Source organism: Epinephelus lanceolatus, chromosome 18, assembly GCF_041903045.1.
Source record: "Epinephelus lanceolatus isolate andai-2023 chromosome 18, ASM4190304v1, whole genome shotgun sequence".
Classification (NCBI taxonomy): Eukaryota; Metazoa; Chordata; class Actinopteri; order Perciformes; family Serranidae; genus Epinephelus; species Epinephelus lanceolatus.
In genome coordinates this window covers 12,151,626-12,174,469 of record NC_135751.1, presented here as the reverse complement: position 1 = coordinate 12,174,469, position 22,844 = coordinate 12,151,626, and the positions used below count along the sequence as shown (strand labels likewise).

At 39.1% G+C, this 22,844-nt stretch overlaps 1 protein-coding gene across 1 annotated transcript; it reads right to left on the bottom strand.

Annotated features, from left to right (window-relative positions):
• Positions 1-3,375: 3,375 nt before the first annotated feature.
• Positions 3,376-22,645, bottom strand: LOC117268470 (myosin heavy chain, skeletal muscle, adult-like). The gene is made up of 39 exons (XM_033644959.2): positions 22,599-22,645; positions 22,291-22,509; positions 22,002-22,145; positions 21,733-21,889; positions 21,568-21,595; positions 21,367-21,481; positions 21,181-21,273; positions 20,089-20,152; positions 19,908-20,006; positions 19,693-19,796; positions 18,911-19,049; positions 18,681-18,799; positions 18,400-18,549; positions 18,142-18,312; positions 17,756-18,062; positions 17,605-17,672; positions 16,618-16,705; positions 16,116-16,233; positions 15,896-16,019; positions 13,931-14,067; positions 13,073-13,328; positions 12,160-12,402; positions 11,740-11,916; positions 11,415-11,560; positions 10,633-10,723; positions 10,149-10,538; positions 9,934-10,060; positions 9,730-9,848; positions 8,077-8,273; positions 7,812-7,995; positions 7,560-7,725; positions 7,350-7,474; positions 6,958-7,266; positions 6,667-6,870; positions 5,168-5,293; positions 4,891-5,061; positions 4,702-4,806; positions 4,502-4,597; positions 3,376-4,407 (listed from the first exon to the last, which is right to left on the bottom strand). The coding sequence occupies exons 2-39, from the start codon at positions 22,489-22,491 to the stop codon at positions 4,264-4,266; spliced, it is 5,802 nt and encodes a 1,933-aa protein (XP_033500850.2). The 5' UTR covers positions 22,492-22,509; positions 22,599-22,645; the 3' UTR covers positions 3,376-4,263.
• Positions 22,646-22,844: the final 199 nt, after the last annotated feature.

Genomic DNA, 22,844 nt, shown 5'->3' with positions numbered 1-22,844 from the left:
GGACAAGAAGTTTTTTCTTGACTTTATATTAATTCAAGACTTGAAGAGATCTGCACTATTTGCTTATAGGAATACAGACCATAACATAAGAGGTTTCAATAAATATTTTGGTATTTTGGTATCTTTTTAGTGGAGAGTTTTCATGAATTTGTGTCAATGCATTTTTCAAATTTTCCAATTATATTTGAAATAATGATAAATGAGATGTTGCTGATCTTTCTACATTCTGATTTTTTGTCTAAATTTGCTGACTTCTCCATGACTGTAATGTTTTGAATGGCTGATTTCGCCTTTGTCACATTAGGAAACCACCAATCTCTGAACCCATGTGGTCTGACAATGATAAGCCTTAGCTGGTAATGGCCAATATTTGGGGGGTTCAGTGTAGCCAGTGGCTATCTGGGCCAAAACTTCCTCTTCTGTGTGCCTGTCATTTCAGCTAATCTCTATAAACAGTAATGGGCTTATTTGAGTGCTGCTAAGTTTTTAAAAAAGCCAATAAAATGTTGGCATAAAGCTAGCTTGTCATCTGACGATTGAAATGGGTTACAGGACTGTATTACAGCCAATGGGTTCCACCTCTTTTGTTCTACACATAGACTGGTAACCAGCAGGCAACCAAACCCTGCTCAGACATGAATGGTCAAAACTACTCAGACTACAAACAGAAACCAGAATGCTTTTGATTCCAAAATCTCCTACTGTTGCCTACATATATCTGCATACATATCCATTTACTAAGCTTTTGAAACTACAAAACTGAACTTTTGTTGAAGTCAATTCTGTAACAGTTTGTAAAACCTTAATTATATGCCCTTTAGACTTACTTGTTATAATTGTCACAGACCCTTAAATAAAGCCTAAAAAGCAACTTAAATGGCGCATAGACAACACCATATCTACAAACAATACATTCTTGTTTCTTGCTCTGTTGTCCATTTCAGTGAATGCTAGTTTGCTTCATCTTTGATAGAATACATTTAAATATGATTTAAGTGTAGTTTAACATGAAATCACATTAATTCCACCAAAGTCATTGGCTACAGAGATGGCAGTTAGTGCTAATCTGATAGCTAGGCTAGTTATCTGACGACTGTTTTTTGGTTCCTTATTCATTATGACCAAATTAAGATACTGTCTAATTAATGTGGTATAAAAACAACTTAATTACTAAAATGCTGGAGCATCAAAATATTATATCAGTTACAGGAAATGGCAAAACCTAGTTCTAGCAATTTTTAATGTTTTTTTTAATTTATAAAAAAAACAACTTTATATTTCAAATAAACTTCTAAATGCTAAAACAGATGTCAAAAACTTAGATTGGTCTAAACTCAATTTTGACAGAATGTGTAGTTGCTCCATTTTGGCCTTTTAGGACAGTATAATTTCTCATCTTGTTCATATAATATATTCTCTGTATAAATCTGCATACTGTTATGTTTGCAGTATTAATAATTCTGCCACCAAAAATGTTTCCACTGTGGGTGAATAACTGAAAATGTTGTCAAGTCGGTGGACAATGTTTGTCCCTTCTTAACCACAATCTGTCAGCTCCTCAAGTACCTCCCGTCCTCCTCTTTGTACTTTGTCTTTACTTGGAGGTTACCTTCAGTTCTACGTAAGCCTCCCCTGCTGAAAGTCACACATTCACAGCAGTAACTCTAACCCTGCTTCACAGGGATTTCTACAAATGTCATGAACATACCAGCTGCTGCTGATCACTGCACCGCTGACAGGAGGAAAAAAGGTGGATTTTAATGGGGTCCATTTTAACTCCCAGGGTTTTCTAAAATGCCCAAATGTCAGGCCTGTGTTATTCTAGTTTTTAATCTTGGTTTTCAGCTGAAGCTGTGAGGCGATGCTAATGTGATTTTTACACTTGAATTGGTGAGTGACTGCAGTGTTACTGACCAGATTTCATTATGAGCTCTGTGCAACAGTTTTTTGGTTAAAATCCACAGTGTGGTTGTAGCATGCTGGTTAATATATTTATTTTTCTCCATTTTAGCGATAGTGACTGTTCTGTCTTTATTTTCATAATTAACAACATATTTATAAATGTTATACCATCTGTTAATAAAGTATGCATTTTATTAGCAACCATATCAGATTTCAGTTTGTGAAATAGTGGTAGTTGTACAATCTCGAATGTCTGCATTTTCTTCTTGTTGTTGGTTTAAAAAGGTACTTCAGGATGTAAATGTGGGTGAAAAAATAAAACAACTTCAGATTTTTTTTTGGTTCAAGTAACTAAACAATACTTAGGAAATAGGCTAACGTTGAACATGGATAAAGTGTCTCCATCTTTTGGTGATCTATCTTTATTGCAGGTACCAAGACAAGACTAATGGCGAGTTATTTATTTACAGACTAGTAAGTGAGAAATAGTCAAAATTGGAGATACAATTTTATTCTCTTTCTCTTTCACACACAAAACTGTTTTTTTTTTCTTTTAGAGAATGTCACTCTGAATATTTTTGTTCTTTTATTGAATAAAGGCAGAATGAGTAGGATTTTTGTAAAAACAATGTATGTGTAGCTTTGGGATGATTTCTTTTTCTATCATTATTATTATTTCATTATTATTATTGTTATTATTATTATTATTATTATTATTTCGCGGTGCTTGATAGGCAGAAAGGTATTTTCCTGTGTCTTGGTAAGAATGAGGTTTTAGTTCAGGTCAGTGCATAAATAACTGCAGAGTAGACACTATTCCCGGAACGTGTTGAGCCGACACTGTTTTCTTTGCTCCGTCTCCATTGATCCCAGGCTTAGCAACACAGAATGGTGACCAGATGCTGTATATATGCAGGAAACATTGTTTGTTTATAATCATTCTACAACTCTGCCTCAAGTCTTTACTCAACCCTAGATGACCTTTACATAGACATAGACGGGGATAAAGCTGGTGGCAAAGTTGGTGTGTCAGTCAGTCCACCACTTTGGTAAAGACTGAGATATCTCAACAACTATTGGATGCACTGTCATGAAATTTTGTTAACATATTCATGTTCCCCAGTGGATGATTCCTACTGGTTTTGGTGATACTCTGACTTTTCCTGTAGCACCACAATGAGATTGACACTTTTGGATTTGAATAAAATGTCTTCACATCTATTGGATGGATTGTCATGAAACGTGTTGCAGACATTCATGTTCCTCAGAGGATGAATCCAAATGACTTTGGTGACCCCTTAACTTCAAGTGCCACCAGTAGATTTAAGTTTTAATTTGTCCAATACTTTGGTTCATGACTAAATATCTGCAAAGTTAATGACATTCCCAAAAGAAGAAAGAAAATGTAAAAAATTGAAGAACTAGAGAACAACATATGCAGACTGTTAGTTCCTAGTGGGGACCAACATCTAAAACCCTGGATCCTTCATTTCCCATAATGCAACTGCCCTTTCAAAGCTGTAGTTCACAACTTTTTAAAAACAACTTTAGTTATATTTGCTCAAACTGTCACTTTATTCACACATAAGTACATGAGACAGATAAAATCATGTTACTCTGCCTCCTTGTAGTGCCTCTAATGGCATTTGCTGGAATCCACCACCCATGAGCGAAAGTGATCAATCAGAGTCAAGGGGTCTCTAATGCAGCTGTCAATCATATCAATCGTTACTCCTGAACTGCGTCAAACTCTCAAAGGCAGCACTGATAAAATTTTAATCAAGATTCAGTTGCTGTATTGCCTATTTCTCACCTCAGGTGTTCAAAAACATATTTTAGTGTACGGTTTAGATGTAACATGAGAATGAGTTTGTGGCCCGGCTGCCATGTTGGAAACAGTCAAGCCAAAACGAAACCATTCACAGGCCTGATTTTTTCACAGATTATCTGTCTCATGCACTACTGTCTGGATATACTGATAGTTTCAGCAAATATGATAAAAAGTTGTTTTTATAAAAGTTACCGATTACAGCTTTAATGTAATAAATATGATGTCATTCATCACATCACCTTATATGACATTTTTCGCTTACTGGAAGGTGAGTTTATTACTTTTTTTACCATGATTTGTACAACTGTCGCCCAGTGATCAAATAATGCTGAAACTAAAAGCCACAGCTTACTGTCCAAAGAAAAACATGCATCTCCAAATTTGGTGATTTGAGTTTTTGGGATAAATTGTAGTGTTCCTTTATACTGTAGGTTGTGAAAAATTCTTCTTCTAAAGCTAAATAAACCATTTTAAAACCTATTGGACTGTCTGGAAAATGCACTGTCACAAAGCTGATACAGCGTAGACTTCTATTCCCCTTTACCAACAATATCGCGGCTCTTTGCTCGTAATTTATTCAACTGGGATTCTGCCATATCAGCTCGTTCCTCAGCTTCCTCCAGTTCGTGTTGCACCTTCCGAGCTTTAGCCAAATGGATGCTGGTTTGTTCCTCCTGAGTGTCACAGAAGACAATATAAGAAAGGAGGGTGTTCTTTAGGTACACATCAAGCTTACATTTCACACAGTATTTATGCAATTTTACTCACCGCCTCCTCACACTGCCGCTTATAGGCTTTCACTTTCAGTTGCAGTTTATCGACCAAATCCTGAAGTCGTGCCACGCTCTTCTTTTCCTCCTCACTCTAAAACATTCAAGGCATTACTCTCACATTTCATTTTTGCATATTCAAGTAGTCGAATTTCATCTAGTGAAACTCACAGTTATATAACGGGATGTACCTCTTACCTGATAAGTGAGCTCTTTAATTTTCCTCTCATATTTCCGCACACCTTTCATGGCCTCCCCGCTGCGTTTCTGTTCTGATTCTAATTCATTTTCCAGCTCACGGACCTTAAAAATACAGTTAGTTTAAAATCACTTTTTATTCCATTTTTCTCTCCACAGAATGGCTCTGTCCCTTTTTTTGACTCTTACCCTGGCTTCCAGTTTCTGAAGCTCTTTCTTCCCTCCCTTCAGAGCCAGCTGCTCGGCCTCATCCAGACGCTGCTGCAGGTCTTTCACTGTCACCTCCAGGTTCTTCTTCATCCTCTCCAGGTGAGCGCTGGTGTCCTGTTCTTTCTTCAGCTCCTCAGCCATCATGGCAGCCTGTATGCAAATGTGGGCTCACCGTGAAATTTAATCTGCACGACCTCATTGAAATGACTCTCTGAGGTAAACTGGATAAAATGCGGGTGGGGGTGGGGGGACTTACATCCATGATGGCTTTTTTGGCCTTCTCATCTGCATTCCTCGCCTCCTGGACGGTGTCCTCCATCTCTGACTGCAGCTGAATTAAATCAGACTCTATCTTCTTTTTAGTGTTTACAAGGCTGGAGTTCTGTTGATTAGACAATATTTAGATATGACACATTAATCATAAATGGTTTAAGTACACAGATTCCATTTAGAGGACCCTATAGTGACAATATTGTCTCAACTGCTGTTTAAAGGGGAACAACACCTAAAAATAGAATACCAATGTATCATTTCCATGGCCTGGGGAAGTTCAGTTTATGCTACTGTAGTGTTCTCAGTTCTGAAACAGAAAATGTACCCATATACTCAGAACATTCCTTCTGGAGCTCTCAGTGTCATCTAGAACATTGTCTATGGAGCAGCTCCAGATTTTATACCCTCTGACATCACAAACTTGAGTTTTAGCACTCCTGTGTTTGGATTTGGGAGAGAGCTGTTCATGTTTAATACTATTTTTGGACTGTCTCAGAACATTCAGCGATAACATATGAATTTTTGGAAATGGGAGTAGTTCCCTCATTAATGGGTGTGAAGACTGAATTTTTGATACCCCCTATAGTTTCCTGTAATACCTAAAGAAAAAGTGTAATAATCCACATTTAATCAGGGAAATATTTTGGTTATTATGTGATTATTATAATGTTGTAGGGTAACCCATTTCTATGTTTGCACATGAATCATATCCTGGTGTCAGATATTAAATTACTACTTACAGTTTTAGTTTAAGTCCCCTTAATTATTGATATGATGATAAAATGGTTTTAATTTAGTTACTTACCTATTTAATTTAGTTTGAATTACTTATTTGTATTTTAAATGCCTCTGTAGAGCACACTGCTCAACCCTGTCTTTAAATGTGCTCTATTAATAAATTGAATAATTGAGTGGAAATTAGCTGTTATTTCCTTTGTGACACCTTTTTTTCATCCAGTCTTGTTTTCCCATGTCTTTTCCTGTCCCTTGACATTCAACATTCAAAATCAACACATCTGGACATAAATAGTTTTCACTGGACAGGAAGGGGATGAACTGTAATCTGACAAGTTACTAAAGGTGTTAGACAAATGTAGTGGAGTAAAAAGTACATTATTTTCCTATAAGATGTAGTGAAGTGTAAGTGCAAAGCTGTAAAAAGTGGAAATAATTGAGATACAAGTACGTCATATCTGTACTTAAGTACGGTACTTGAGTAAATGTACATTATTTTACATTCCACAACTGCTCCTGCTTTATCATGCCTTGTCCTATCCTGCATTACCTGTCCCTGACATGCCCTTTACTGTTGTGTTGTGTTATGTAATGTCCTGTTTCAGGATATCCTGCTTGTACTGTCCAGCCCTGTTCAGTCTTGACCTGATGTGTCTTGTCCTGTTTTCCATTTCCTTTGAGGCTTTTTCCTGTCTTGTCCCTTCTCGTTCTGTCCTCCTCTATCCATCCTGTATACTGTCTCCTTACCTGAGAGTGCAGCAGCTGAATCCTCTCACTGACTTCGATCAGTTCCTGCTCGGCCAGCTTGCGGCCTCTCTCCGATTGCTCCAGCGCCGCTTTGATCTCCTCGTTCTCAGCCATCATCAGGTTGTTGCGGCGCTCTGTGATAGCTAGTTGTTCCCTAAAGTCCTCCTGACAGTGCAGCGCTTCATCCAGATGAACCTGGGCATCCTGGGAGAGAAGGAAAAGGCTTGGAGATCAAAACAGATTGGTCTAGTATTTCATGTAAACATTTCTAATGCCAGCGCTCTAACAAACCTTTAACTGAGCCTGAAGGTTCCTCGTTTGTTTGGTGGCCTCGGCTGCTTGGCGGTTAGCATGACCCAGCTGGATCTCCATCTCATTCAGATCTCCCTCCATCTTCTTCTTCATCCGGACGGCATCGTTCCTGCTACGTGTCTCGGCATCCAGTGTGTTCTGTAGAGTGTCCACAGTTCTCTGGTAGTTCCTCTTGAGCTGGTCGATTTCTTCGTCTTTCTCCGCCACCCTTCTGTCTACTTCTGCCCTGATCTGATTCAGCTCCAGTTGCAGGTGCAGGATTTTGGCCTCCTCGTGTTCCAGGGAAGACTACAGAGACGGGATTGATAATGATTTTGTGGTAATTTAAATGAAAATGGCGCTATCATGTCATTCAAGGACAGAACACGAACCTCAACTTCCTCAAGAGCCGCCTGGATGTCTCGCTTCTCCTGCTCAGCTTGCTTTGCAGCTTTCTCCAGCTCATGGATAGTTTTTGCAGATTGTCCAATTTGATCTGTGATTTCTGTAATTTCCTCTGAGAATGTAAAGAAAAACATTATCTCCATGGATCAAAAACAAACACCACCAAATGGCTGATATGTTGGCAGCAGAAGCCTTACGCTGAAGGTTTTTGTTCTCTCTTTTCATGGTCTCCAGATGATCCAGAGCCTCTTCGTAAGAGTTTTTCATCTTGAAGAGTTCTGTACTGAGCACTCTAGCCTCTCTTTGGGAAACTTCCAGGTCTGACTGACTCTCCTCATATTTCTGTTTCCATTCAGCCAGGATCTAATACAAGAGGGAATGTGTGATCAGTGCAGCCTCCACAGGATGCAGATGAAGGCATGTTTCTGAAGAGCAGGAAACAAACATACCTTATCAAAGTTCCTCTGTTTCTTGTCCAAGGTGGCATTGGCTGCGTTTGACCTTTCCAGCTCAACCATGAGATCCTCCACCTCCGCCTGCAGCCTCTGCTTGGTTTTCTCCAGAGATGCACATTTGACATTCGCTGCTTCTGTCATTTCCTCAGACTCCTGCAGCCGCTGGGCCAGCCTCTTCCTTTGAACCAAACATGAATTGTGTTAAAAGTGCAAGAAACCCACCAGCAGTGGCTTGAAAAATCTGCTGCACAGTTCTTACTTCGCCTCCTCAAGCTCCTCGGTGCGTTGGATGGCATCTGTCTCATATTTTGTTCTCCACTGAGCCACCTCGCTGTTGGCTTTGGACAGGCAGCGCTGCAGTTCAGCTTTGGCCTCCTGCTCCTCCTCGTACTGCTCTCTCAGCAGCTCACAGTCGTGACGAGATGACTGCAAACTGTGAGCCAGGGCATTTTTTGCCTTTAAACAAAGAAGGAAACAACAGGGGTTTACTGCCTGGATTAAAACCGCCTGAGTGAGATGCTAAGATGTAGATAAGGGTTCCCACTAGAGTTAATAACCACCAGTGAGGAGCAATGTTTTTACAACTGGGTCACTGCTTTGTTTCCAAGCGTACGAGCATGCTGGCAATGAAACACATAATCCTGCCACCTTTTAGACGCTATTCCCTTGATTGTTAGTCGGTGCCAGGAAGTATAGCATGCCGCCAACAAAAGCAAAACAGAAGAAAGGCTGATTAACAAGGATAAAAAAAACTGAGCAATTTAAAATATTCAGAAAAAAACAGCTCAGCAGATGTTTTATGAAGGAAATCCATTCAGCATTTATGTTTATATTTTTTCTAACCTCACAAACACACATTACATTCTGGTGATAAATATTGCTGCATCTAATTATTATTGTCATTATTTATCAATTTGCTGATATTTTTCTTGATTAATCATTTAGTCTATAAGACATTAGAGAAAAGCTAAAATGGCTTTTACATTTCTTTAAGCTCAATGTGATGTCTTTAAATTGCTTGTTTTATCCAACCATAGACCGTAAAGATGGACGATAAGACAGCTCGCCAAAAACGATGCCAAAACATTTCAATTGCCCCCTGGTGGCCACTGCAGTATCTGTCATAAACCCCGCCCCCTCTGTGTTAGCAGATGGGACATGGGTCAAAATACAAAATCAAAGTACACCTCAAATAAATTTTTCCCAAAGATGGTTTCTGTCACTTTAGGTAGTTGTTGTCACGCTGATGTTTGTTCATTCATTCATTCAAGTGTTCATTTTGATGATGGTTTTAACTTGTTATTTGATGCTATTAAAAAAGGGTCTTGTATCATGATTGACAGCTTTGTGTGCCAATTGATGTGCTTGCGATTAATGTCGCTGCTCTCGATTGGTCGAACGACTGGAACTCAATACCACGGAGATCCCTACTGCGCAGACTCTGGCTCCAAATGAGGTCTCCAGCAGAAGATGGCAGCGGTTTATCCAGCATATTTTAGCTTAATATTTGTACAGTGGGTGGAAATGGAGACGTGTCATCCATCTCAAGTCATTGTGTCTAGACAAGTTAAAAATTCTGATCTTCCCTGAAACCACTGTTGCAACTAATGATCATTTTGAGGAAGCTAGAGCCAGAGAGTGTTCGGCAAGTTTGCTAAAAAAAAAAAAAAAATGACTAAAACAATTAATCAATTATCAAGAAATAGTTTACAGATTAATTTTCTGTCAACTAACTAATTAATTGACTTATCATTGCAGCTCTATTCAACCTGCCTTTTTCAAAAAGGCTTCTTTTAGTATCCTGTGACATGAAAAACTAAAGCTGCCACTCTGCAGAGTTCTCTCATGTAGGTTTAAATCATTGTTGTGACTGTAACAGTGTGTATTTCAGACACAATTGTGTCTTTCAGACCTTCATTTCTTCGTCCAAAAGTCTCTTCAACTCTTCAATTTGTTGACTCCCCACAATTTTGACTCTGCTCAGCTGGGACAGGGTGATCTCTTTCTCCTCCAGCAGACGTGTCAGCTCACCTGTTTAGGATAAAGAGGATAAAACTAACTTTATCTGTCCATCTTAATTGCTCTTTAGTACCTTTTTAATGAATGAGAAATGTACCATTTTCTGTTTGTTGACGAGCACAGAGTGTAGTGTAATCACTCAGAGACCTCTGGGCTTCATCTGCTTTGGTTTTATATTCATTCATTTGGTCCTCAAGGCTCCTGAACATTTTCTCCAGATTAGCCTGAAATATTGATCATCAGTTATCACAATCAAAAGATAAGCTAAGATAAGAAAATATGATTCGACATTCTTCTCTGCAGACCTTTTACCTTGCTTTTCAGAACACACTCCGTGTTGCTGGCCATGTCATCGACTTCCATCTTCAGCTCACTTTTCTCTTTTTCCAGTTTCTGTTTGACTCTCTGAAGGTTGTCTATCTGATCGCTGAGCTCGGCGACACTGTCAGCCTGTTTCTTGCGTAGAGTGGCGGCGATGGATTCGTGCTGCAGGGTGGACTCTTCCAGGTCTCGACGCAGCCTCTGAAACTCAGCCTCACGCTTCTTGTTCAGCTCGGCCTGAGCAGCGGTGGCTCCTCCGGCCTCCTCCAGCTTCTCGCTGATCTCATCCAGCTCTCTGGACAAATCACACCTCTGCTTCTCCACTTTGGCTCGAGCCGAGCGCTCAGCCTCGATTCCCTCTTCTAGCTCTTCAGTGCGACCCTACAGTAATATTGTATTAACTTCTAAAAATGGGAGTTCTTAGGATACTGAAGAAAATGCATTGAAATAGGACTATTATTTTTATAAATCATACCTGAAGCTCTTTGATCTTCTTTTGCAGTTGACTATTTAGGACTTGCTCATCTTCAATTTTGCACTGCAGGCTGCTGATTTCAAAGTCCTTTCTAAAAAAAAGAGTGAATTTTTCAGCAGAAAACATTTACTCTGTTATTTATTTATTTATTTACATTTAAAGGGCTAAAAAAAGTCTTTTTTACTAAGATGTTTAAAGGTATAGTTAAACATTTTGGAAAACATGCATATGTGCTTTCTTGCAAAAGCACTGATACCACTCTCATGTTTGTAGCTGGAGTCAGCAGCTGTTAGCTTAGCTTAGCACAAAGACTGGAAAGAGGGGAAAACAGCTAGCCTGACTTCTTGCCGAGTCCATCATGTAACCCTCTGTGAAATGGAGAATTTAGGTTTTTGCTTTTCAGTTTTCGGAAGGATTTCCAAAACAAGATATAAGGTGTTACTCAGTGAGCTTTATGGGTGTTGGAGGGCAAACTTTGTTACTGTTGGATAGAGCCAGGCTAGCTGTGCTAAAGCTAAGCTAACCAGCTGCGGTTTTATATTTACTGTACAGACATGAGGGTGAAATCAATCTTCTCATCTAACTCTCAGCCAGAAAGCTATACTCTAACCCTCATTTGCTTAAATCTCCGGTGGTAATTAAACCTATTTGGTTTCGCTTTGTGTTTTAGGATGAAGGGGTAGTCTGGACCTCCTCTTTATAAAAAAGTGTCATGAGATAACTTTTGTTGTGATTTGGTGGTATATAATAAGATGCACTTGAATAATCAAAGAACAACTTACTTTTTCAGTCTCTCCTCCATTTGCTGTCTTTCATTCTCCAGGTCCATGATGGTTTCCTGGGACAGCTTCAGATCCCCCTCCAGTTTTCTTTTGGATCTCTCCAAGTCTGCATGGACCTTCTTCTCCTGCTCCAGTGAGCCCTCCAGCTGCAGGAGACATGCAACCACTACATCAGCCAGTAAATCATGGAAACTAAAACAGGGACATTGTGCATGTTTGTGTGTGGTGGCTACTTATTATGAGACATATCTCACAAAAGAGTCTTCAGATCAAATTACCTTGACGATCCAATTAAAAGAGAATTATATTCCCGTTCCAGACTTACATCATCAACCTGTTGCTCCAGCTTGATTTTGATCTTCATTAGAGAGTTCACTTTATCCTCCTCAGCCTGGAGGTCATCTAAGGTCTGCTGGTGCACTTCCTGCAAAGCTCTGATCTCCTTGGAGGACTTCAGCAATTTTTCCTCAAGAGTAGTGAGCTCCTCAACCAAGTTCTTAACCTGAGGAGAAACACATTACAAGCAAGTTAATATACTGTAAGGTACTTGTGCTTTACTTGTGTATTTCCATTTTATGCAACTTTATACTTCTACTATACAGGTCAGAGGCAAATACTGTATTCACTACATCTGACAGCTTCAGCTTACACATTTTTGTGTAAGTATAACGCAGTACATTTACTTGTATCGGAGTATTTTCACAGTATGGTATTACCACTGCAATCATCAGTTCATCAGTGACACCTTATTTTCTGTGGCATATTTCTCCTTCTCCACTTTGGCGATGGTGAGTTCGAGGTCATCGATGTCTCTTTTGAGCTCCGTACATTCGTCCTCCAGCTTCCTCTTCTTTGCGGTGATTTCGGCATTGATCTCCTCCTCTTCCTCCATCCTCTCTGAGAACTCTTTGACTTTGGCCTCCAGGTGGATCTTGCTTTTTATCAGGCCTTCACACCTCTCCTCGGCATCGCACAGGTTCTCCCTCTCCTGAGAAGCAGGGGCACACACAATGGTGCATTATAACAATGTAGCAATGGAGTAAAAGTGAACTGTTTAACTAGAGCATGGTTATTGTTCTTGTTAATTTCATTCTTTTTAAATGTTTCTCAGTTGTAGTTACAGCATCATTAATATTATTATTATTATAAATAGTTTCATAAAAATAGATCCATGCAGTTATTTTGAATAAATATCTGCATGTTTTGAGTACTCTGTGTATTTTCTATTTTTAGTACTCCTTTTAATTTTTGTGTTGGTTTAGAATATTGTGTATATTTTAAATTGGACCCAGAGGATAAATCCTAATGACTTTAATGATCCCCTGACCTTTTTTTTTTTTTAGACTTTTTTTTCTTTTTTAAAGACATCTACGTCTTGTTTCTCTTCATCTCATTTTGTTTACTCTGTCTGCCGTTTTTTTTATTTTGTCTGTTGTTTTTTATTGCATATTGCTATATATTCTACTTTTACTTGGTTGAATTTTGCCTCTGCTGTGTCCACTTTCCCAGCAGGGATCGATGGGTTCCTCTTATCTTACATTACTATTGATTATACACTTGCTAAATTTAAGAAGAAGAAAAACAGGTCTTTTCTCTCCCGATCTCTTTATCCAACGGGGTGAAATCAATACAAACAGACCACTTTGTTGTTTACGTACTGCTTGGATTTGAAGGTAGAGGTCATTCTTTTCCTGGACGAGCATCACCATTCTCTCCTCCACCTCCTTCCTCCTGGCCTCCGACTTTGCCAACTCCTCTTTGAGTCGAGCAAACTCCTCTTTCATGTTCTGCATCTCCTTCTCGGCCTCGGCACTCCGTAACAGAGGCTTAATCTTGAAGAAGAGCCTCATCCAAGGCCAGTTCTTAACATTCATGAAGGAGCGGATGTTGTACTGGATGATGAAAATTGACTCTCTGCGGGGTGGAAAAGCAAAACAATAAAGATGCCTGAGTGTGGTGAAGATCAGGAAAACAACAAATGAAAGACAGACAGGAATACAAACAGAGGATTTTAAGATGTGTATGTTGTTAACTGTCCTCCATCTTTGTGTGTTACTAACATTCACTATTTAGCACAAACAACAAAGTGCAGCTGAGGCTAACGGGCATGTAATTCATTTTGCAGGACTTTAGTTATAAAAGTGTTGGAAAAATCAAAAATTTGACCTGCTGGTGCCACTAGGCGAAAAGTCAGAGAATCACCACAATCAAGAAGCATTCATCCTGATGGGATCAGAAATGTCTGTACACAATTTCATAAAAAGTCCATCCAATAGTTGCTGAGATATTTCAGTCTGGACTGAAGTGGTGGACCAGTGATAGCATGCCTAAAAATATCTGCTATCAACCATTAAATTAAATAAATATGAAACACAAATTATAGGATAAATTCTATTTTATTACTGTGAAGTGACCCAGTTCTAAAGTTGCCTGAATTTCCCTGAACCCGAAATTTCAACATGTATTCATTTCAGTAAAGTCACAAGTATGTGAATGAAGCCGATCTCTCATCAGACCTTTTCTTCATCATCTCCTTGAGCCTGAGCCTGGTGACATAACCTCTGGACACAGCCTGGATCCGAGTCATCAGCACCGCCAGTCGTTCATCCCTCATCTCCTCCAGGAGACCCAACAGGCCGGCTTTGAAAAACACCTGTATGTTGTGACGATACAACATTTAAATGGAAATTAATTCAGTATCCATATGTAGGACAGATTGAGCACTATTTCCAAACTATTTCCTGATGGTTTTACAATAAAATACTGTAGTCTGTGCCAAAATCCAGCCATTACTTTACTGAAAAGGTCAAACTGATGCAGTTCTTTAAGGTGGTTCAGTAGCTGATGCATGGAGGACCAATGAGCCTTGAATTAATTACATAAACTTACATAACATTATGGATCTTTTAAGTAAAAGTAACATTCCCACAGTGAAGAAATACTCTGTTATAAGTAAAAGTACAAAAGTATTAACATCAAAATATACTTGAAGAACAAAAAGTTGAAGTGCTCATTATGCAGAATGGCTCATAGGAGAATAATATACATTATATCACACAATCTTATCTTATTATATAATGACGAAAACTCTGTGGGTGTGTCCATGTGTCTGTTCCACATTTTTCTCCTCACTGACTTGGTCAATCCATGTGAAATTTGGCACAGTGGTGGAGGGTCATGTGAGGATGCGAATGAAGCAATATTACATCAATTGGCCAAAGGGGGGCGCTATAGCACCCGACTGAAATTGCAAACTTTGAATGGGCATATCTCATGCCCCGTATGTCGTAGAGACATGAAACTTTGCACAGAGATGCCTCTCCTCATGAGGAACAAATTTGCCTCAAGAACCCATAACTTCCGGTTATATAGATTTTCCGCCATTTTGAATTTATTGAAAAATACTTAAAATCGATCTCTTCCTAGGAAGTTTGACCGATCTGCATGAAACTCAGTGAACATAATCTAGGGACCAATATCTAAAGGTGTATAACATCTCAAGGGTTTCACCAATCACCACGCAACTTTGTAGGCATATGACCACACATAATCTGAGGGGACCCCTCCATTATTGACCCCATCAAACAAAATGGGGGCGCTAGAGAGCTCATTTCTTATCTAGGCCATACTGCCATATCGATTTTATTAAACTTGGTAGATATGTAGAACAGGATGCCTCAAGGTGACTGGAGAAATTTAACTCTAACTGGCAACTGGGTGGCGCTATAACAACAGAAAAATGCTTAAAAATGGCTAAAATGCGACCGATCGCTGTGGCTCCCCCTGTGGCCAAATATTGTTTTTTTTCTAATTTTTGGCAATTTTTGGCATAGTCATGGTATGGTATGCTGTACATAATCACGGACACTGTCAGTGTATCATTCTGTTAGTCAGTCATTTTGTCTGTCCCACGTTTTTCTACTCACTAACGTGGTCAGTCTATGTGAAACTGCACATAGGCATTGAGGATTGGCATAGGTAGAAGGTGACAAAGCTACCAGTGGGTAGGATTAGTTATAATTATTGATGGATTAATGTGTTCATCACTTTAATGTTGCGCCTGCTAAAGATGGGCAGCTGGGCAGCTTAATCCATAATAACATATCATAAGTTGTCATATTTTGTATTAATAATCTGAATCTGCAAAATAACTTTTGTCAAAATGAATATGGTGGAATAAAAACTACAATATTGGCTTCCAAAATGTAGTGGAGTAGAAGAATAAAGACGCATAAAATGGAAATATTCAAGTAAACAGAAATACCTCGAAGTTATGCTTAAATACTTCATTGAATATAGTTATAGTTACATTTCACCAACATCAATTTCTAATGTCATAGTTTATGTTTTAGCTGTTTTACTGTAAGTAGCTGGACTCTGTGTAAGTGTGTCTGGTATTTATTAAATAGTAAAAATAACAATAAATACTAACAATAAATATACATAAACAGAAACAAGGTCCTCTTTTTGTGATGAGATACCTTTGTGTATCCAAATCTATACTGGGCATGATCCACATCAATGGAGGAGAGCAGTTTCTCTGAAGCTTTCTTGCTGTCAATAAACTGACCCTCAGGGATTGCACTGGCATTCAGAATCCTGTATCTGTCACACAGAGAGTTGAGGTTCAAACGTAGGTGAGTTTCAGTGATTTGTTGTGTGAAACAACACAGGCAGCACAAACAGAGTGTGATGTGTTACCTCTGCCTGAAATCTCCGTAGAGGATCCTGCTGGGGAATCCCTTTCTGCAAATCCTGATACCTTCCAGCACACCGTTACAGCGCAGCTGGTGAAGGACAAGATGGTGATCCATGGAGCCTAGGTGAAATATACATTTTTGGTTAAAGGAATAGCTCAACACATGTTTTGTCTGTTATGAATGTTCCTTTTAGTCTGGTTTTGCATCATTTTGTAAGTCTTAAAGAAGTTTGTAGTTTGTAAATTTTTGTATTTGCCTTTTTTACATCTAGAAATCAATACCACTCTCATGTCTCTACTGTGAATATGTAGCTGGAGCCGGGTGGTTAGCTAAGCTTAGTATAAATAAGCTAGCCTGGCCTAGGTAACAAAGTCCACCTATCACCCACTCAAAGCTCACTCATTAACATTTCTCCTTTGTTTGATGTGAAGATGTACAGATGTTAGAATGGTTCCAGTTCTCTCATCTTCTTACTTTAACTTTAGAGTAATATTTCTTCTCACCTGGGGTCTTGGTTTCATTGGGGATAATACATCTTACAAAGTGTGGATGTGTGGACCGGAGGTTGGCCATCAGTTTATTCAGGTTTTCCTGCAGGAGATCAACAGGATATCGTCTCTTCATATGCAATTAGTCTTAATCTTTTCTTAAAAGAATGGTTTAGATTGTTTCATACAAGTTGGTACAAGTTACATGCAGGGTAGGGCTACTAACGCATGGACATTAGCTTGCCAGGTAAAGATTAACAATGTTAAACAAAATTCAATGAGATTACATTACAAAAACAAGCCGACTTATTGCTGCTTAGTTTATCTGGCAGGTCACTGTTTATATGGCAGCTTCATATGTGAAAAGGTTCCTCTGTGTTGTCTGACACATCATGGATCAACAAAGACCTCTTCTGTTTCTGTTGTCTTATGTCTTGTCTTTTGTCTTAAAATGTTTCTGCATGCTTGGCTTTGTTTGCTGCTGCTTATTTTTGTCTGGTAAGCCGACAACTTCTTTAATTTTCAGCTATGTTTTGAGCTGGAGGTCCTACTAAAGGGCGTGTTCTCTGTATGTCTTTCTTGAAAACTTGAAGTGCAGTGTACAGTTACAGTGCACATAATTTAAAGTTACTTATGGTAGGATTTTAAAAGGCAGATATTTATGTTTTGTAGACTTGATATGTAGATTATTCACGATTTAGGCCAAAAAAAGTAAGAAATGCAATACTTAATACAAATAAACATAGAAATCACCTTGAGACCATCATGTAGAGGAATTCTGGGACATATGATAAAACTGTTTTTACATGAATAAACATTTTTACATAAAATAAAAACCAAGTGAGCAAATTAAAAATGGAAAAATATCCAAATTATCCAGGGGTTGCTTAATCCATGCATTAATACCTTTACCAATGAGTAACTTGTGCCACCTATCACACCAACACCAAAGAAATCCATCACTGTGCTTCCCTCAGCGATGATCTTATTAGTGATTATTACCCTGAAAAGTGCAGAAACCGTCTGGAAGGAGGAACCCTTTTTCTTGGTACTTCTCTTAGTTCCATCAGCTACAGAAACATAAAAGAAAAAATGAAATGTATTATATAGTAAACATTATGTCATTATAATATGTTATTAAAAGTGAGCTGACCTTCAGCAGTGGAATATGTGGCAAACAGCTGACAGAGCAGCTTCAGGGACGCTTTCTGATAAAGCTGCACCACAGTGTCATTAAGTGGGTCTTTATTTTTCTCCAGCCAGCCGCTGAGGTTGTAGTCGACAGTGCCGGCATAATGCATCAGTGAGAAGTGAGCTTCGGCTTTTCCTTTGGAGGGCTTGGGCTTCTGAAAGATGCTGTTCTTCCCCAAGTGTTGGTCGTACAGCTTGTTCTTGAAGGAGCTGTCTGTTGCCTTTGGAAACATGCACTCCTCTTCCAGAATAGAGAAAATACCCATCGGCTGCAGGAAAGACAGCTGATTAGTGTTCGAATGCATGCTTCTACTGTTGATATAAATCTTTGTGTTTGAGATGACGCACCTTTTCAATAAGCTCAATGCAGGCTGCCAAATCCATGCCAAAGTCTATGAACTCCCACGCAATCCCTTCTTTCTTGTATTCCTCTTGCTCCAACACAAACATGTGATGGTTAAAAAACTGTTGCAGCTTCTCGTTTGTAAAGTTGATACACAGCTGCTCCAGGCTGTTCATCTGAATTAAACAATACAGATTAAATAATTATGGAGATTTTTAGACATGTTTGTTCTATTTTTTTTTGTCAGTGTGATTCTTGTTTACCTCGAAAATCTCAAATCCTGCGATATCCAGGACACCAATGAAATGCTGTCTTGGAAGTTTGGTGTCAAGCTGCTGATTGATACGTGTGACCATCCACAGGAACAGCTTCTCATACACAGCCTTAGACAGGGCGCCCATGGCATTGTTCACCTGCAATCAGTGGTGGAGGAAGAATTTAAGAAGTACAGTACTTAAGTAAATGTACTTTGTTACGTTCTACAATTATCTAATCTTTATATTCAGACAGAACTGACATTACAAGATGTAGAAACACACTGTACCTGCTGAGGAGTCTGACCTTTGGTGACATACTCATTCCCGACCTTCACTCGGGGGTAACACAGAGCCTTCAGCAAATCAGCAGAGTTCAGACCCATGAGGTAGGCCACTTTGTCTGCCACTGTGTGACAGATACATGAAGCACATACTCAGCTTAAAAAGTGTGTGTCGTAAGCTGTGATGTTGCCAGACTTAAGTCTCATTTGATTTAAATGTAGCTCAGATGTCTCACCCTCGGTGCCATCGGGCTCCGCCTGCTCCTCCCGCTGCTTCTGCTTGAACTTCATGTTCCCATAATGCATCACAGCGCCAGTCAGCTTGTAGATGCCGACCTTTTCCTCTGTGTTAAACCCCAGGATGTCAATGGCACTCTGGAAAACAGACACAGATGTTCAAGCACTGTGATTAATGCTGTCAGTCTTAGTTTTGTGACAGTACAATATTTTCTCCCCACATTATTTTTATTGAAAGTATCGATAAACCCTGCCTCCACCTGAAATTATATTAAAAATGCTACTGATAATAGTGAGGAATATAATAAGTAAAAATGCTTAGTGAACCAAAAAACTATAAATAAACAAAATAAAAACAAACAGAATTAAAATAATCGCAATATTCATATTAAATAGATAATAAACAGCAATATATGACCACATACATTTGTAAATGTAATATAAACACAACAGATACAACGTTAAATCTCCCACCTCAAATTCACCCCTCGACATGACACAATATTTGTGTTCAGCAACTTTCAGTAATATTTTTATCCTTATGATATAGTGTGATTATATCCTTATGAGTTAACATAATTTCACTGGCCAGACTAATGATGCCAAGCATTTTTAAGACTCCTCAAACTTTTGTCTGATGCACTGCACGGCACCAGGACAATAACTTGATTATTATTTTATGTGATTTTGCAGAAAAGGTTCTTATTGATTTTGTGATTTGACCAAATTGCCCAGCTCTTGTTTCTGCACACATATCTATATCCAGCCCACGTGCACTCACATCAGTGGCCATCAGCTCCTCGGGATCGTTGATGCTCAGCACAGTGATTTCTCCCTGGCTGATGAAAGGGTAGTCGTATGGGTTGGTGGTTATTAGCATCATCTCTGAAATAAAATACAAAAAGTATTGATTTCTTTATGCAGGGTCAGCAGCAGCTACAGTAGCTGTGTGAGTGTGGCATTTGTTTACTGTACTAAGACATTAAGTATATTTACCAATCAAATCAGGCTTCTTGTTTGACAAGATCTGATAGAAGATGTGATAACTCCTCTCTGCCGGCAGCTGAAAGGTCACTCTGGATTTTTCCAAAAGGTCTACATAAAATAAATGTAAGCACAGAGAATAAGTATATACATAGCAGTGGAATCTCAATGACACTGATGTGAGCAAACTTACATGTTTCAATATCAGCTGATGCCAACTTCCCCTTTGTTCCAAAGTGGATGCGGATGAATTTCCCCTGGAAATGTTGTTATATTATTATTTAATTTTGACTTATGAGTTACAAAATATTACAACTGAGTAGTACAGTTTTTAGGTACTTGAACATTACTGGAATATTTTTCATTTTCTACCACTTTATATGTCTACTCCACTACAATTTAGAGGCAAATATTTATCTTTTAATTCCACTTCCACTGGCACGGTGGCGCAATTGTTAACATTGTTGCCTCACAGCAATAGGGTTCCTGGTTTGAACCCACAGTGGAGGAGCCCTTCTGTGCATGTGTTTGCATGTTCTCCCTGCTTCAGTGTGGGCTTACTCCGGGAACTCGAGTTTCTTCCCTTAGTCCAAAGACATGCAGGTTAATTAGTGAGTCTAAATTAACAGTAGGTGTAAATGGGAGTGTGAATGGTTGTCTGTTTCTATGTGTCAGCCCTGTGATAGTCTGGCAACCTGTCCAGGGTGTACCCCACCTCTCACCCAATGTCAGCTGGGATAGGCTCCAGCTCGCCTGTGACCCCAAAGAGGATAAGCGGTTACAGACAACTGTATGAATGAATGAATGAATTATTCCACTATATTTATCTAATACCTTTACTTACAAGTTCTTTTGCAGATTCAGATTGCGAAATACAAAAAAATATAATTGACAGATCATTTATGATGCATTATTATGGATAAATCTAAGGCTTTATTGTTCCTATATATAAATATATAGTGAAAAATTAAAGTGATGTACACATTAATGCATAAATCATCATAATTCAACAATACAATATATATTCTTCTGAAATAGGCTATTCTGTATAATGGGTACTTCTACTTTTTGTACCTTCAGTATATTTTGATATTCATACTTTCATACTTCTACCCAAGTAAAATTTATTTTTAATTAAACCTCTTATCTAAAGATTGCAAGTTAACAATTTCATTAAATTATAATAACTAACAGATTAATTTTCCCATCATCAAGAGATAACAGGAGAAAAAACTGACAATACTGTAATAATAGCAGTTTCCATACGACTCAAATTTGGACTTACAAAGCGAGAGGAGTTGTCGTTCCTCACAGTCTTGGCGTTCCCAAAAGCTTCCAGCAGAGGGTTAGCCTGGATGATTTGATCCTCCAGATTCCCCTGTAAACTCAAAACAATCAACTCTAGCTGTTGCAACAAACAGTTTCATACCTGATCAATACATTGCCAGAATGTGAGATAAGTGAACTGAACCTTCATTTTGCCGGAAAGTTGCTCTTTCTTGCTCAAGTCTCCCATTGATGCAATTGTTGCAAAATACTGGATGACTCGTTTTGTGTTGACGGTCTTCCCGGCACCAGATTCTCCACTGACAGAACAGCAGCATGAGATGAGTGATGGGAAACAAAAGTATATTGAGGATTTTTGTCGAACAGCACATTAAGTCACACTTACGTGATCAGAATAGACTGGTTCTCTCGATCTGTTCAAGGGAAAGAAACTGGTTTGACACTGGTAGTTTGGTTCTATTTGAGCAGTCTGTCTGTTTCATTTTGACAGTTAATGTTGATTTAGTTATATATTTGTGGTCAGTTGTCAATTGTTATGGTGAGACTGGACCTGTGAGCATGTACTGGTAAGCACTGTCAGAGATGGCGAAGATGTGTGGGGGGGCCTCTTGCCGTTTCTTCCCACGGTATCCAGCCACCACCTCTGGGTTGTAGACTGGTAGCCACTTATAGGGGTTCACAGTCACGCAGAAGAGCCCAGAGTAGGTCTGTGAATAAATGAAGAGAGAAAAACTATCACAATAAAGCATCTGTGAATCAAGTTGTAAGACGTGAGGTGTAATTTCCATTTAAAATCTGGTGTTTTTCATTTGTAGTTACGTAGATCATCCAGGTGGCGTAGCGCTCCTTGAGGTTAAAGAGCACAGCTGGTTCATGCAGATGTGTCAGCATTGCCATGTCCTCCAGCTTGTCAAACTTTGGAGGGTTCATGGGGCGAGTGTCATCCAGGTGAACTACGACAATCTGAAGAAGGAATTCACAAGTCCAGAGAACTGAATGACAGCTTATATAGAAAAAGGATAATATGAGATGTTGAAATTTAAGTAAAAGCCGACAAATGTTTCTGCGACTGCTTTACCACCCCAGAAAAGAGTTAAAATAGACCAACCTTTCCATCCTCAGTCTCCACGGTGACCTTGGGGCCATCTTGGCTCCTGATTTTCCCCTTCACATACTCCTGCTTTGGGTCAGGCACAAAGATGGCTGTTTTGGCATCAAACGGCATGTTTTGGGCTGCGATTCTCTCCCGCTCTGATTTGCGGAGGTATGGGGCAGCCACCCCGAATATTTCCATCTCGGCATCGCTCATTTTATCTGGCTGCGTGAGCTGGACAAACAAATGCATTTAAATATGAATAAAACTAAACAGAAGTTGATCAGAATTTTTAAAAAAAATGGATGCATCAATGTACTTACCAGAGTGCTGCAGACCAAAAAGAAGGTTCTCCACTCTACCGTTTCTTCAGAAGAACAACACAGACATCCCTCACCCTAACAGGACTTTAACGGCTTTTATAAGCGCTAGTCGGTCCTGTTTCATGGTGCCTTCTCCTATATTTGGAGATCTGGCTTCTATGCCACCCTGAAAAAGTCAAGTATGTCCATTTTGTATTTCAATCTGTCTATGTATAGCTGTATTGTGTCACTTTTAAATGGTTTCAA

What these genes read in the sequence shown, in the direction of transcription:
- LOC117268470 (XM_033644959.2), bottom strand. Translation starts at nt 22,491, where the DNA reads ATGAGCGATGCCGAGATGGAAATATTCGGGGTGGCTGCCCCATACCTC. An exon ending in ATAGATTTGGATACACAAAG is followed by an intron (nt 14,068 to 15,895) that starts GTATCTCATCAC and finishes CACAACATACAG; the next exon opens with GTGTTTTTCAAAGCCGGCCT. An exon ending in TTAAAGAGCTCACTTATCAG is followed by an intron (nt 4,598 to 4,701) that starts GTAAGAGGTACA and finishes TGAATGTTTTAG; the next exon opens with AGTGAGGAGGAAAAGAAGAG.